Here is a 15596-nt window from a genome sequence, read left to right as displayed (position 1 = left end):
GCACATAAATCAGTTATTCTGTAGGGAAAGAGAAATCTCCAGGGGACATTAGTCTGCACTTGCACAGTGGTTCAGAATTCCCCCAGGAGTAATACATATTATATACGCAGGAAACTTCACATGTACAAACCATGTTAAAGAAATTTTGAAAACTCACTTGAGCACCTTCATTTGTGAGCTTAATGTTTTCAGCTGCAGCAGGAACACTGATTGTAGCCCTAACGAGAATATCTAAGTAGTTCAGCTTAGAATATTCCTGTTTCAAAATATAATGAGGATACATTAGAAGAGAAGACAGGAGAGTGTGCAAATGCCTCAAGAATAGCAATAGAACATACCTCTAGGAAAGTACTGTTCCACAATCTTGAACGCAATACAACCATTGCCCTTCTGTCCAAGCCTTGCAAGGGACATTTTATATTCACACAGCGTGCACTCTCATTACAGTCCTGTAATTTAAATAAATATACATATAGACACTTCAAAAGTCACATTTTACAGAAATATTTGTTACAACTATTTTAACCCGTCTTGTAATTTTTCAAAGAAACAGGAAGATGTATGTCTTAAGTAGACTTAAAGGTGTGGTCCCTTTAGAAGGACCAATCCTTGGCTTGCTGAAATCAATGGCAAAACTTATTAATTTCAACGATAAGATTGGTTGATAACATCCATCCTAATATGTTAAAATGTAGGAATCAGTCTGTGAATGATTTCTTTACTTTGTTCTTATTAGTTATCCTGCTCCCTTTTAAAGTCCATTTCTGAAAGCTAAATGCTTACCTAGATACATTGCTAATTAAATCTAGAGATATGTACTCAATTGTTCTTTTACAGCAGTCTGGAAATTATCCCAATATACCAGATTTAGGAGAGAATAATATTAAAAAACAAGTTATAAAAGTCAAACAGAATATCTATACAACAAAATGCCTTCCTTCACTTGGCTAAACCTAAAAAGGTTCTGTAGGAGTGAAGGGAAGGTAAAGAGATTGAAGAGAAATTGTTGTTTTGCTATGGAAATGCTTACCAGGGTCTTATATTTTCTTTCTGAAAATACAGACATTTTTTTGCCATCATTAGTCTGCTTCTCTGCAATTTCACGTTTCCTTCTTGACCTGTGGGACTCCTTTAAAACAAAGAATTATATGTTGATACATTATATGAAATGGATTATTAGGCAGAACAGAAATGTGGAAAAGACTCTTTGAATATTGGGCATTTAAATATTTAGTTTCTTGGGAGATGTTAAAAAGCAATTCAAGTACTAAAGGGTAGTGGTATTGGCCAAAAATCAGGCATGTTTAATGTCAGTTGCAGTTCCCATAATATAATCCCGTTTTCAATTATTTATATACTGTAAACATAGCTCAGGTAAAAACAAGTTTTCCTTTTTTAGACTTGAACAGAGCTTCAGTTTCAAGAAGCAGCCCTAGGAATAAATACAGACAAATCTGAAGCTGTTTCGCCCCAGTGTAAAACATTCATTCCTCCATTAATTGGTTGCATCACAAACGTATTTCCTAAACCTGACCCTCCAAGTAAAAATATGGAGACGAAAGAAGAACATGGCGACAATAGGGCTAATACAGGTGTCACACAAGGCAAATGTATGCATCTGCTGCATGACCACCAGGATTCCATATCTGAGCGCAGCTGCCACAGACAGTATTTCTATGCATTCCTGCTAGCACTGAATGCTGCTATCACAGCAATTACTAGGATTTAAGCTGTAACTTAAAAAAGTGATCTAAACAAAAATGGAGAGCAGTGAGGCAAAGTGTTTCACTTGCACTCAGCTTCAAAGCCATTTCATTTTTTAACCAACAAGTGAGTATGTGCTATTCCTACTACGCTCATTAGAATAGTTTTTTTCCTTAAGTTGGTCCAATGAAAGATATTACCTCACCCACCTTGTCTTTCTAATATCCACGGTCCAACACACAAGAAAAACACTGCATATATTCCAAAGTAGGCAGATACGCTCCTGATAAATTTGTTCACTGAGTATGTACAATAAAAGAGTTGCACACTCCCAGAGTTACTAATTAGGTTTCAATGGGAAACTTACAAGTTTTTACAAAACACTTAGAGAGTTCACGTTGTTTAGTAGAAGCATATGAATTTAATATTTTTTTGGCAAGTCAGGTAATGCATTTAAAAAGGAAAGACATGCACAATCTGTCCCTTGGACAAATTCTGCTCTCAGTTATACCCGTTACACATGTAATCAGTTTGAAATAATTGGGATTGCAAGGATATCAGTGAGGACAGAATTTGGCGCACACACTTTAGAAGTACATTACATGTACAAAACAAAGCATGCATTATGCATCCAATTATACTCGGATGGTGAAGAGATTATTTACATACCTAGCTTTAAAAGTCCTTTTAGTTGTGGTTTATATCCACTTTAAAAAAAAAAAAAGATGGACTTAATCCTGCAATTTCCTCCACGTGGAACTCTCACAGAATTCAATGCAAGCAATGTGTGCAAAGGGCTCACAGGATTTGGACGGATGTTTATTGTCGTCTACCCTTTGTTCTTGGGTAAATAATGCCAAATTTCAGTAAAAATTATTTTAGCGTGTTAGTGTAAAAACAGACACTTAGTTTGTCCTTGTTTACCCATTCTGTTGAAAGCTCTTTTAAAGCAAACATTGGGTTAAGTGAAGTCTATTAATAAATTACAGAACAAAGAAAAAGCATTTTCTAGTTAAAGAAATCACAAACTTGTGTGATTTTTTTGTCTGAAAATTACTAAAACAGACAAATAAAGGGGAGAGGGGGGAATCTCTTTTCCATTTTGTGCATTTATAAAACTTTAAGAATGTGAGTAGTTCCACAGATATCAAACCATCCATTCCCCACTCTTCTTGCCTATTTTCTCCTCTGTACACTTTGAAGTTAAAAGAAGCCCAGACCCTTCTCTACTTCTGCTGAACACCACATCTGAGCTGAGAGGGTACGTGGCTGTTGCTCTTTAAAGCACTGATCCTGGCTCTCCTCACTGGCTTCTCCTACAGCCTGGCAACAATACTTGGGAGTTTAAGGAGCAGTTGGGCAGTTCTTCAGTTGAAGCTTGCTATTGGAGAGGGTGAAAAGATGGTAGAGAGTAGAGAAGGGCAGGCTGAGAACAGAGTCTGGCAATTTCAAAAACTTCCCTTCCTTCAGGATCCCAGCTCTTTCAGGCAACACTTTGTGGCCCTCTTAGAAAATCTAACTTCGGTACCAACCCTAAATCTCCTCTGAAGGCAAGACGAATTTTGTCAGGGGGGCTGCAGGCTTGGCACTTTAATTTTCAGCTGAAGGCGACACACAAACTGGCTGCTGGCAAAAGGTCAATTAAGTTTATGAGGAACAAGAAAAAGAAGAAGAGGTTCAAGCAGTCTAAGCTGGCTTTAAAAAAAATGTTTTAAAAAAGTATAAATAGTTGCCCTGTTTTCCTTATCTCTTCACCATGAACTGTTTTTCCATCATGGAAAGGGTCATTGCTTTATTAAAAATATCAATTAGGTTTTAAAATGGTTTTGCTTTTAAATGTAAAATGAAGGAGCCATAGTCTAATAGCTATGGCAGGATGTATATTAGCATAGGAGATTGATGCACTTCTTGAGTCATTGAAGATACAAAGCTCATTCCAAGGCAGGTACCAGTATCCTACTAACACACTCCCAGTTGTGCTTTAATGTTATATGACCTTGCTTATAAACAGGTGGAAAGTACATTAACATACCTCAAGTCCCAAAGAGTTTATTTCATTTTGAGGTTCACAAGGGATTTTCCCCAATTCTTTGGAGTCTACTTTCATCAAATAAAGTAGCCATTTGCCATTGCTGATTTCTTTTGGCCACTGGATGTCCAAGGAAGCTGTGCCAAATGTTTTAAGTGGTCTACCCAAGTTAGTTATCTGTTAGGAATACAAAAATCCACAGATTCTCTTATAAAACTAGAATTTACAGCTACAGATCTGCACTGACACTTGTTGAAGAAGGGTTTTTCTGGTATTAAAAATAAAATCACAGGAAAACACAAATTCCGAAGATACCATACATTTTGGATTTGCCAAACAACTTCTGATTGGAAATAAAAGGTAGCAAACCTTCCTAATTATAGACATTATCACAGCATAATGTTCTGAATGATCTAGTAGACAATATTGTACAACAAAAATCAGGAGAAACTAGATTTGCTAAAGTTTTATTTAAAAGTTCTATTGATAAAAATAAAACTAGAGTAGTTGCAAGACTTAGTCGATGAGATCTGAACAGAATACAAAAGGTGAAAAAGTAAGCAAAAAGCATATATAAAGCCTGTGGCTGGCCTAGCTGATAGCAGCCATATATAGTGTTAAAATGTTTTCCAGTGCAGGAACCATTGGGATGTCTGCTCCCTGGCCCAGTAGTCTCTGAAAACGTAAGTGGGATCCATTCTCCTGTAGGACAGCAACAGGAGCCAGAATGTTCTGGCGGTAGCAAAAATGTGCTCAGTTATAGACAAGCAGGAGGATTACAACTATAAGGGAACATCTGGTGCCACAGAATTACACTTTTGTCCGTTTTGCTCCAGCAGTATGATAGTTGTTTTTGAGTCAGAGCAATGCTGCAATATCTAGACCTTTGTCATCACTGAGCCACAGAAACTACAAACCACACCAAGTAGTCTGCATTACTGAATCAGCTATATTTAAAGAGAGCTGCAGAAGGAAGTCTTCAGGAGCCCAAGGCAGGGACACAAATGATAAAGAAAACGGATCTAGGTGCTCCTGAACTTGAGACATGCTCCTTTCCCTTCCCCTCAAGCCCCTCTCTCCAACCCTCTGACAGAGGCCATGAATGCAGAAATTAACAACCTTGTCATGTGTCCACTGGGGGCATGAGGAGAGGAGACCAGGATTCCAGCTTCAAAACACACCACAGCCTGTCAGGATGTGTTTTGGAAGATGGGGAACAAAGGGGTGGTTCTGATGCAAGAGCAGCCAGTCTTGAGAAAAAAGGAATGGGCTACACTGAGCAAGTGTGGAGCACAAATGTGTGGATGGAGGGAAATACATGGAGCAAAAATTTACATTCTCAACACTGGAGAGCATTCAGGAACCTGCAGACCATTTGAGATCCATGGATTTGAGATCCTTGTCTTAGTCATTAAAAGGCAGAAGGCCAAGAGAGAGCGAGCTTACAGGGCCATATTTTCAAAAAGGGCTGCAACACAGCTGGTTTGTGGATGCTCGGCTTTACGTGCACAAATATCTGCACATACTTTCTGAGCACTAACGCTGGGCATACCATTGATGGGTTTTGTGTATGTAAGTTTTCTTACCTGTAGGCATGGATGCTTATGCTGGAAAATTGTACGTGCAGGGGACTGCACACAAACAAATGGAAGATGCTTTTTGGAAGTGTGAACCTAAACTTTCAAGGCTGGAGGAAGCCCCAGTCTTGATGGGCCAGTCAGGTTGTGTGTTGTGGAAGTGAGGAGGAGGTGGTTAATGGTGATGATTCGGGTGCTAGGGCAGCCATCTTCGAATCAGCCAGATTTTAAAATATTAACATAAGTGTCAGGAAAAAAAAAAATCAATCATGAGTTTTTAATAATCTAGATCAACTCACTCTGAATTCATATTCTATTATGTTTCCAACATCATCTTCAGATTTCATAGCACTCTCACCGATTACGTTACCTCCAAAGTACACCTGGGAAGGCTTAGCAACTCTGTTCAATTTTAAAAAAAAAAAACAGATCATATTTTAGTACGGGTTGCAGCAAAGGTTCATTCTCACATTGATTTGTTATGCTAACTATAAACACTTACCCAGTGAGTGACAAAAGCAATTCAATAACCACTTTAGCAGTAGCAGTAATTGGAGCCAAATTAACTTGATTGCTTGTTCTATAATGAAAAGGAAATGGCAATGTTTATTTTAAATTTTAACAGTTTTCACATTACAATAAAATTGCCTTTACAAAACAAATTGAAGCCATTCCTTACTGTTTACAAGTATATGGGAAAACACCAAGAGAAAAGGTAAAAACAGAAAAATCTTACGTTTCCAACTTCAGATTAACATCCAAATCAGTTGTGTCAACATTAACTTTGGTTGTACTTAAAATCAGATAAAAGGTTACCTAAACAAGAAAAAAATCCACACAATGTGATGTTAGGTGAATATATTTTTGTGAGCACAAACTTTGTTTTATATGAAAAAAAATACATCATAGAATTCTGAAATGTTGAAAACAAGGATAGGCCCCAAATCAAATCCCAAGACAAACACCCTTGAACTTAGGGAAACTTCAGGACTAGGTCCAGAATCTAACTTTATATATTAGGCCCAACTTTAATTAAAAAAAGAAAAAAACAAGCCACTCACATTGGAATTTCTCTTGAAAGGATTTCCAAGTTCACACTCTGCTTGAGAACCGTTTTGATTGGCACCACAAGTTAATTGTTTTTCCTGAATTAAAGATATGCAGAAGTCAAAACACAGTAAGTATTTAAATATATGTAATATACCTTTGTCCTGGTTTTCTGGATTACTTACAGGATAAGCCCTCAGCTCTCTGAAAGCAGAGTAGGTCAAGCTATCTGGAAAAGTTGCAACTAGTTTAGCTTCATGGGCATCTTCACCATCTTTTTGGAGATTTTTTGCATCTGATGGATTATTTGTCACAGTTATTTCTAGAGCAATATCCCTCTGATCTTTGAGGACAAGCACCGGAACATTGTTCTCACTATGGAAACAAAATATAACAAGTCTCACACATTAGGGAAAAAAACATCCCCTCCAAACATCCACCCAAGTGCAGTAATTTTTGCTAATGTATAAATTAAGTCTTACATTGGTAAATAAGCAAATCTGTCTTCATTTCCTTCTCTGGTACAGAATCTGTATTGAAGTTTTAGGCTGCTATTACATATGTTGTCTTCTCCACATCCTTCTTTTAAGAACTGCACCTATACAAAAGCCAAAAGTCAGTTTATTTTAGGACATACAATACTAAAATCTATGTTCAAAAAACAAAACATAGTTGCTGATATATGCTACAGTTAGTTCAGATCCATAGACACTTCATAGACCCTTCTTTGCGCAGACAAGGCCCTAGTCTGACTTCACCTTTTCAGCTATAAGGAGATGGGGACACTATTGCTTTGTTGGAAATGTATGCTGTTGCTGCTAAGTGAAAGCATCAGGTCATGTGGAAATACAAAAACTGGGCGAGTTTGGGGCCCACTGTTTCGAAGTGATATGTGCCTCTCCTGCTCATTACTTTAATGGGAGTTGAGCAAACACAAGTATGTCTCCTCAAGCTGGGGACTACAGCCCTGGCTTGAAGTGTAGACATATCCCAAGTTCCAGGGCACCCTGACCCTGCAAACAATTGCATAGTGCTCGTGTGATGTAGGACATGCATTCACAAGGATGAGACAACTCAATTAATTTTCACTTGTGACCAAAGCTAAATTTCAACCTGAATCTTCTGGGGTGCAAAGTTAGTTAGTGTGTTAACCAGCTGTGCCATCTTCACTTCTGTTTTAGGAGGATGCAGGAGCACGTTTTAAATTTCTGCTACCACAAGTGATGAGAGCCCATATAATCCCAAAGCTGAGGTTATAAATTAATTGTATATCATGTGCCTCCTCACTTACTTCTCTTTGGTCATAACTTAGTTCTTTACAGCCTTTAATTCAGTGACTTCTGATACAAGTGCACGTGCCATGCATTCATTCATTCATTCATATTCTCTCTCTCGAATTGGAGTTGAATATTGAAGACCATACTGGAACTAATTACCTATGCAAATAACCCAACCTCCACTCTTCTGTCATACAAACTTTGTGTTTTGATGGCTTAACAATCCACATTGCATCATCTTCCAAAGATCTATTCAAGAAGAGACTTACTTCTGAGCTCACTGTTTCTGGTTCATTTGAATTTAGAATTGGAACAAGATCTGGAAGTGATCTTCCTTGTCTTCTCTTTGATGGTGAACTAGATTCTGAACCGCTGATTTTAACGCCAACCGATACAGGAATGGGACGTAGTTTATCTTTGATATTTTCCTATTAAACATTAGAAATAGCATATTTAGTATACAGTGTAAAAAAAATCCCACTAGATTTGGTAACTAAACAATATATATTCTATTTTGTTTAGAGTGCAAGAAAGATTCTTTCGCTATGTTTCTCAAGGGAAAAAATTGAATGTATTCATTATATGCATTGACTTAAAGAAACATTATCATAACAGACATGCTGGTAAGGGCCAGCTGAACCCCAGGGCTCATTGTTTACTAATGATCTCTCTCACAGGTAATGATCACTAGGAATAACATCTGGGAACACAGAATTAAGCATCATATAACCATCCACTAGAAGAGGAAACAGTGGACATACTTTCCCCCTTCCTATAGAGCAGTGGTTTTTAACCTTTTTTCATTTGAAAACCCCTAAAATATTTCAAATGGAGGTGCACACCCCTTTGGAAATCTTAGGCATAGTATGCGGACTACCAGGAATCCACAGACCACAGGTTGAAAACCACCGTTCTATGGTAATGGCAACCTTTTGTGGACTCCTTAGACATAGTCTGCAGTTCACCAGGGGTCCGCAGACCACAGGTTGAAAACCACAACTGTAAAGCGTTCATTCAATTGTGGAAGGAAAAGTGAAGCAAAAATCGGCTTGCAACAGTGACATCTCCAAGGCTGTTGCTTGGTAGCAGACTAGGCATGGAGTTCAAAAATCATTTTCCTGCCCCTCACACTCAGTCCCATGGTAGAGTCCTCCAGGAAAATAAATTTATAACGGACAAAGTCCTCCATAACAATCCTTTTTCTATCCACTAAGAACTGTATTAAATGCCCAAGGCTGTTTAGTTTTGGGGGAATTCTGTGCTGCTGCATACATAAAGAATTCATGGTCTCCACAGATTTTATTTTATTTTTTCCTTCACAGAATATAGATCAGGGGTAGGCAACCAATGGCATGCATGCCAAATGTGGCATATGAGCTGATTTTCAGTGGTACTCACACTGCCCAGGTCCTGGCCACCAGTCCTGGGGGCTCCGCTGCTGGCCTGGGGTACCAGCCACTGGCCCCCTGCCAGCTGGGGTTCCATCCGCCAGCCCTGCTCAGCCTGCTGCTGATCTCTGTCACTGGTCCCAAGGGCTCCGCTGCTGGCCTGGGGTCCCAGCTGCCAGCCTGGAGCTCTGCAGCCACACCCACTGGCACCAGCCTGGGGCAGTGAGGGGTGCAGACGGGCAAGAGGGGGCGCAGCTCAGCACCCCCACCATAAAAATTGTTCCAGCATCACTGTACTGGAATATTTTTAAGTCCTGATTTGCTGCTTACATCACTATCATGCCACATGGAACGGCGCACCGTGTTTGACGCTGAGATTAGAATGTATGTGCAAGAACTGGAATCAGAATTTTCTGACAGATTTCAAGATTTCCAGCGATTTGGCCCAATCCTTTCTTTTCTAATTAAACCTGAAAAGTTCAACGAAAGCGACTTGGATTTGTCTGTATTTCAGTGAATGGGTGTTGAAGATTTCAAAATGCAGCTCATTCAGTTAAAAAGCTCAGAATTGTGGGCATCAAAGTTTGGAGATCCGTGGAGTGCACTTGAAGCTACTGAGAGAGATCATGGGACCTCTATTCTGACCTGCTGGACGTCCCTGCCAGTGAAATTTAAGTGTTTGAAGAAAATTGCATTTGCAGTGCTTTCAGCATTTGGATCCACATACCTGGATTTCGCACATGAAATCTGTCCTCTGTCCCTCTCAGAGCGGTTAACAACTGATCACTCAGAAGCCTGTGTGCAGCTTATAGTATCCAAATATGTGCCAGACATTGGAAAACTCAGCAAGGAAAAGCAAGGGCAAGGATCACACTCAACTGATAAGATCTGCATTTTAATTTAAATTTTAAATGAAGCTTCTTAAAACATTTTAAAAACTTTATTTACTTTACCTACAATAGTTTAGTTCTATATTATAGACTTATAGAAAGAAACCTTAAATTAGAGTGAAGAAATGAAGACTCGGCACACCACTTCTGAAAGTTGCCGACACCGCATATAGATTCTGCTGGAGAGGCGCTGCAATTATGCCTTTTAACCACCAGGGGCGGCTGTGGCACCAGAAGAGACAGCAGCCAGCCAGTGGCTGAAAGGTTGATTCTTCACAGGGGGGCCAGGTGAGGAGACACAGAAGGGGGGCACATGGGGCTGCTGGGAGATCACAGACTGGGGTTCAGAAGGGCTAGTGGGAGGGACAGACTGGGGAGCTGGCTCAGGAGCCAGTGGAATGACAGCACTGAGCCAGGGGCTGAATGGAAGGGGAGCTGCAGGGCCATATGGAGACAGGGAGAGGCGGGGCTGCAGAGGATGGGGGCAGATGGGCTTGACTGAATGGGAGAGGCTAGAGGTCTGCCAGGGTCTGCATGAGGGAGGCTCCCCAATTCCATTACAATCCCTTCTCCCCAAATAAACTTGTTTCATACTTCTCCCACCCACACACAACCCTCCAGGTTCACTTCCTAGGTTCCTTCTCTCTCCTGCAGCTCCTCTGTTACCCCTGGCTCCCCAAAGCCTTCGCTCTGCTTCTGAGGGGTGCAGGAAATGTGTTTCTGTATTGTACTTTACATGAATTATTTCTCAGTTATGTATTAATGTACCTGGATTTGTGCTGGAAATGGCCCACCTTAATTATCATACACATTGTAAAGAGAGTGGTCACTTTGGATGGGCTATTACCAGCAGGAGAGTGAGTTTGGGGGGGGGGGGGGGAAGAGTGAGAAAACCTGGATTTGTGCTGGAAATGGCCCAACTTGATTATCATACACATTGTAAGGAGAGTGATCACTTTAGATAAGCTATTGCCAGCAGGAGAGTGGGGTGGGAGGAGGTATTGTTTCATGGTCTCTGTGTCTATAATGTCTTCTGCAGTTTCCACAGTATGCATCCGATGAAGTGAGCTGTAGCTCACGAAAGCTTATGCTCAAATAAATTGGTTAGTCTCTAAGGTGCCACAAGTACTCCTTTTCTTTTTGCAAATACAGACTAACATGGCTGTTACTCTGAAACCTGTTAGTAAGGAGTCTATTTGTCAAAAAGTTTCCTGAATTTTTTTTTTTGGGGGGCTGTATAGTTACAGACATACTTGCTGACAGGTATTTTGAAATAAATTACCAAAATAATTGAAACTGGCATGATTATATTGTGTTATTTTGACAAATAGAATATGCAGAATTTTAAAATATCATGCACGGATTTATTTATTTATCTTTGGTGCAGAATTCCCCTAGGAGCAGCCATTGTTCTTGTGTACAGGTCAAGTTACTTCCTCTCCTTTGTTCTGAAAGCCTGAGTCTGTTGATCTTCAGGGCATACTACCCGGCTCATATGTTTTAATTCAGGCTTTTGGGGAGGTAGGAGATGGCATTTGTGAGAGAGTCAGGGTCAGTTTGAGTTTGATTTTGTTTCTTCTGATTGGGGGGGGAGGAGGGGGAGAATTGAAGAAAGAAGGTGGAGCTGGCTTTATCTTGTATGTCATACTTTAAGTTATGTCAAAAGGTACCTGGTGCCCAGGATAGAAGTTTTTCTATTGAGTATAAATCAAAAATAAAATACTCTCCCTTCACTTTACCTGCATCACAAGAGAAGTTTTCACACATTCTTTTCTATTCCGTCCTCCTAGAGTTATACTTCCAATCAACTGATCAGACAGATGCTTAGAAAACTGAACTCGAGATGGCAGGCCTAACCGCCTCCTGTCATTTTCTGCTTCAAACGTATAGTTAAGTTCTAGATCAAAAATAAAAGGAAAATACAGAACTACAATTAGGAAATATTATAGCACTAAGAATGCTAATGTAGGAGTTCTGGGCTTGTCATATTAGCCAGGAGGACTACGCACTGTCCAGTACTGGGCTTATAAACAACTCTCCTTTGTTTGCAAAGCCATCTTCGAAGCATAACATTAATTATCTGCCTGCTTTGTCCTTTTCCCATTTGACAGCCAACTTCTCTTTCCCTGCACATGTCCAAAAGGAGCTTTCACAATTAATAGGCTTTTTTTTTTTTTTTTTATTAAAGAAAAGTTTCCTGTTCAGTGTACCAACGTCCCTCATGTGCACACTGCTGTGACAATACGAATGGTAATTACACTGCACAGCCAGCAGAGGCAAGGCTGGAACACAAAACATGGTGAAGGCCCCACATAAACTTTCTCTTTTTCCCTTATGTATCCCTTATTTAGTAATACGACTTAATTACATTTCTACAGAGGGTGGTGAAACACTGGAATGCGTTACCTAGGGAGGTGGTAGAATCTCCTTCCTTAGAGGTTTTTAAGGTCAGGCTTGACAAAGCCCTGGCTGGGATGATTTAACTGGGAATTGGTCCTGCTTTGAGCAGGGGGTTGGACTAGATGACCTTCTGGGGTCCCTTCCAACCCTGATATTCTATGATTCTATGATTGCTACACTTCTGTTAGCTCAGGCTACAGCTCTCAAGTAACAGCTAGTACTGTCAGCATGTACTGAGTTACATATTAGATCTGACAGACACAGTGTGAGCATGTTACAGCATTTACATACCTGCCTCTGCAGTTAACTTTTATTGACCACAGTTTTGTTCTTCCAGAACAGTAAACAGCCTTAAAAAAACAAGCAAGCAAGCAAGCAAACAAACAAAACTCATAAACAGATAAACATTCATAACTACTTACTTATTTTTTGATTGAAGTCCGTGGGGTTAGCAATATATTCAAAACATGCTTCAACGTCCATGCTGTAAAGAGTCAAGAATTTAAAATTAATGTTAAGAAGCCATGATCCAACAGACTGAAAGTTTGAACATTTCATTAAACAATACAGTCACCTGTCCGTTATCCTTGCTTTTATAATACGATTCATATCATATGAATTAACAGAACTGGTATTTTGCTTCTCAGTGAATGGTAAATTACAGAGCCAGAAGAAAAAGTGCTTCTCTCTTTTACTCTTTCAGATACTTTAAATTAAAAAAAAATGGCTTCAGGAAGTTTTTACAAAAGCAAATTGTTTTTCCCATTTAAATAAATAAAAATCTTGTCTTTCCTGTATTTGCTGGAGGATCTCCTGAAGAACTAATTAGATTATGATACTACAGGAGACTGAAACCTGAGCCAGAGAGTGGGTAGGAAATACTTAGTCTGACTGTTTAACATTAATGGGCTTGATTCTTTATTGGCTGCATCCAGTGTAGTCCTTTACACCGGTGCCGCAGCAGAATGTAAAATATTTTATTTATTTAATGTCTGCTAATGGGTCTTTACTATGGAAGTCTCCTTCCACTTGGCAAGTTCTAGCTATTAAATATCTAAAGTAGATAATTGGTTCTTGTGACTGTCACTATTTGTAGAACACCTTATAAAAAGCCAGTGCATGAGAAGATAATAGCACCAAATTATGTTTATCAAGATCTGTTATTCTATAAAACTAGATCAGTTTCTGATTTACTTTCTGATACATGGGAAGGTATTTCCAGTTTCAGCTTTTCAAATATAAAACACCCGTGTGATACTTGACTGTGGATGTAACTCACCAGTTACCACCAGTGCACCCCATGCCTTCTACCCTCTTAAAGTGAGGTCCTGCAGCCTCAATATTTCATTAAGAGGAAGTATAGAAGAATCAAGCCCTTCTTTGTATTACTCAGATTGAAAGGGTCTGTTCCTTTTCTTCTTGTAGTTTGCACTTTTAGTTTGTTACAAAATGTCAATGTTCATTGAAAAGTTATTTATTTTTGGTCTTTAAACTTCCATTTAGTGCCAGTAAAAAAGCCATCCCAGGCTCTCTAAAATATGCATGTATGTTGAATTAAACAGATAGTGATAGATCACATGGGGACATCATGGGACCAATACACATATACATGACCCACCAACCACTTCATTCTTGCACTTAAGTTATATTAAAAACGTTTTAAAATGTAAATTTCTAAGGAAGAGTATCATCAAATTTTATTATTGCCCAACATGATGTCATCTTGAAGAAGTGTACTACTCCTATCCCATATTTACATAACCTTTGCCTTTTGGGATCTGGGTTAAGGTATCTGCCATACAACTAATAGCTTTTCCAGTCTGCATAAAGCTTTAAGAGTTACAGGCTTTAAATTCTAAAAGTGACAGGACAGGGAATAAATGCACATAGATGGCAACCAATGAAACCCATTCTCCTATTCTTACTTTTCAGAAGCAAAGCCAGTTATTGGACAAGATCGGAATATGTTTCACATCTATCAATCACACTGCATATGCCTCCCTTCAGCTCAGTGGGTCTGCATGCCCAACCCCATCACACTGAAAACATGAAGCACTCAATATGCCAAAGCTTACAACAAAATAAATATCCTACCAGATTCCACTGGGTTCAAAACAGGTCTTTCTGTTCAGGTCAATTTTGTCAGGAGATATCGTGATGGTTTTCTTAATGCTTATAACAGGCCGAGATCTTTTTTTTTTTTTTTGGGTGGGGGGGAAGGAGGGGACAGGGATGGACAGGTGTGAGGAGAGGGGAAAAAAGGGGGGAAAGTTACAATTAGTAAAATCAATTATATGTTACTCTGAGTTTAACAGAAGCAGCAGACTCCTATACTTGCATTGATTTGCTGTGAAGATTCCCTACATCTCAATATTATTCAAAGAAACGTTTTGAGTTTCAGAAAGGTTAGAAATAAAACTTACAGCATTTTGAAGAGAGACAAGGTGGGTGAGGTAATATCTTTTATTGGACCAACTTTTGCTGGTGAGAGAGAAAGAAGCTCTGGAGCTTAAAATAGAGCTCTTCTTCAGCATTTTGTAGAGAAGCTGAACAACCCTGAAAACCCACGAAGGTCAAGTGACTTGTATCAATGTTTTTTAAACCACTATGTTAATGCAATGTTATGGTTGTCATTTTACATGCACAAAAAGTCAGGAAATTCAATGTGATGGTTCCCACAGCAATTGTAATTCAGCCCCTTTGTGTATACGGTGAGTAGCAGAAGTAATTTAGATTAACATATATGTCAACTTTAATGTGCAGTGTGGATGGCTGAATTATGGCTGTTAAGACAAACCTAATTTTTCACTTCCTGACTTTCATGCATGTCGGATTGCTGGCATACTGCTGCATTAGCAGCTTTATTTTATTTAATGTTTTAAACATGAGAGGAGTGCATTTCTTTTCTTTTTAAAAACAGACTTATTCATACAGATGAAGAGAATGGCTAACCCTGCTCCCACTAAAGTGACTCCGTTTTGCCATTCATTGTAGCAGAACAGAGCCAGTAGGTACATTTTTGAATATTTACAAGCTGAATGCAGCCTTGCTTGTTTCAGTGGAATTCTTTCACTGACTCACCCCTTTTACACCACACCAGCTTTGTGTCGTCACCTCCTGTTTATAGAAGTACTTAGATTGCCCTCATCAGCATAGTATTGAGAGAAACCAAGTATTGTGTGACATGACTAATGTCCGTCACACATGGGTTTTGCTCTCATCCTCTGCCAAGGGGGAGAATTGTGGGTGCAGTCAAGTTTTTTTTTTTTTGTACTTTTCTTGGT

General features: G+C 39.3%; 1 protein-coding gene and 1 long non-coding RNA gene across 3 annotated transcripts in view; one reads left to right on the top strand and one right to left on the bottom strand.

The window, feature by feature from the left end:
• Positions 1 to 14400, top strand: part of LOC311528620 — a 44544-nt gene extending 30144 nt beyond the window's left edge. The window contains exon 3 of the long non-coding RNA XR_014713647.1: positions 14245 to 14400. This is a non-coding gene — a long non-coding RNA (uncharacterized lncRNA). The remainder of the gene's footprint in view (positions 1 to 14244) is intronic.
• The window catches only part of ITGA6 (integrin subunit alpha 6), a 60082-nt gene that overhangs the window by 10190 nt on the left and 34296 nt on the right, over positions 1 to 15596 (bottom strand). For both annotated transcript variants that reach the window (XM_084643853.1, XM_084643854.1), the window contains exons 10-23: positions 14407 to 14502; positions 12735 to 12796; positions 11652 to 11809; positions 7904 to 8062; positions 6840 to 6955; positions 6543 to 6732; positions 6372 to 6455; positions 6047 to 6126; positions 5813 to 5890; positions 5610 to 5712; positions 3737 to 3910; positions 1031 to 1129; positions 339 to 449; positions 158 to 256 (exon numbers count right to left, since the gene is read on the bottom strand). In XM_084643853.1, the coding sequence (XP_084499979.1) occupies positions 158 to 256; positions 339 to 449; positions 1031 to 1129; positions 3737 to 3910; positions 5610 to 5712; positions 5813 to 5890; positions 6047 to 6126; positions 6372 to 6455; positions 6543 to 6732; positions 6840 to 6955; positions 7904 to 8062; positions 11652 to 11809; positions 12735 to 12796; positions 14407 to 14502 (1609 nt within the window). The remainder of the gene's footprint in view (positions 1 to 157; positions 257 to 338; positions 450 to 1030; positions 1130 to 3736; positions 3911 to 5609; positions 5713 to 5812; positions 5891 to 6046; positions 6127 to 6371; positions 6456 to 6542; positions 6733 to 6839; positions 6956 to 7903; positions 8063 to 11651; positions 11810 to 12734; positions 12797 to 14406; positions 14503 to 15596) is intronic.

This window comes from Lepidochelys olivacea (assembly GCF_965140295.1).
Source record: "Lepidochelys olivacea isolate rLepOli2 genome assembly, chromosome: 11".
NCBI classification, from domain to species: domain Eukaryota; kingdom Metazoa; phylum Chordata; order Testudines; family Cheloniidae; genus Lepidochelys; species Lepidochelys olivacea.
Note: the sequence above shows the minus strand (reverse complement) of the source record. Positions and strands in the feature narration are given on the sequence as shown.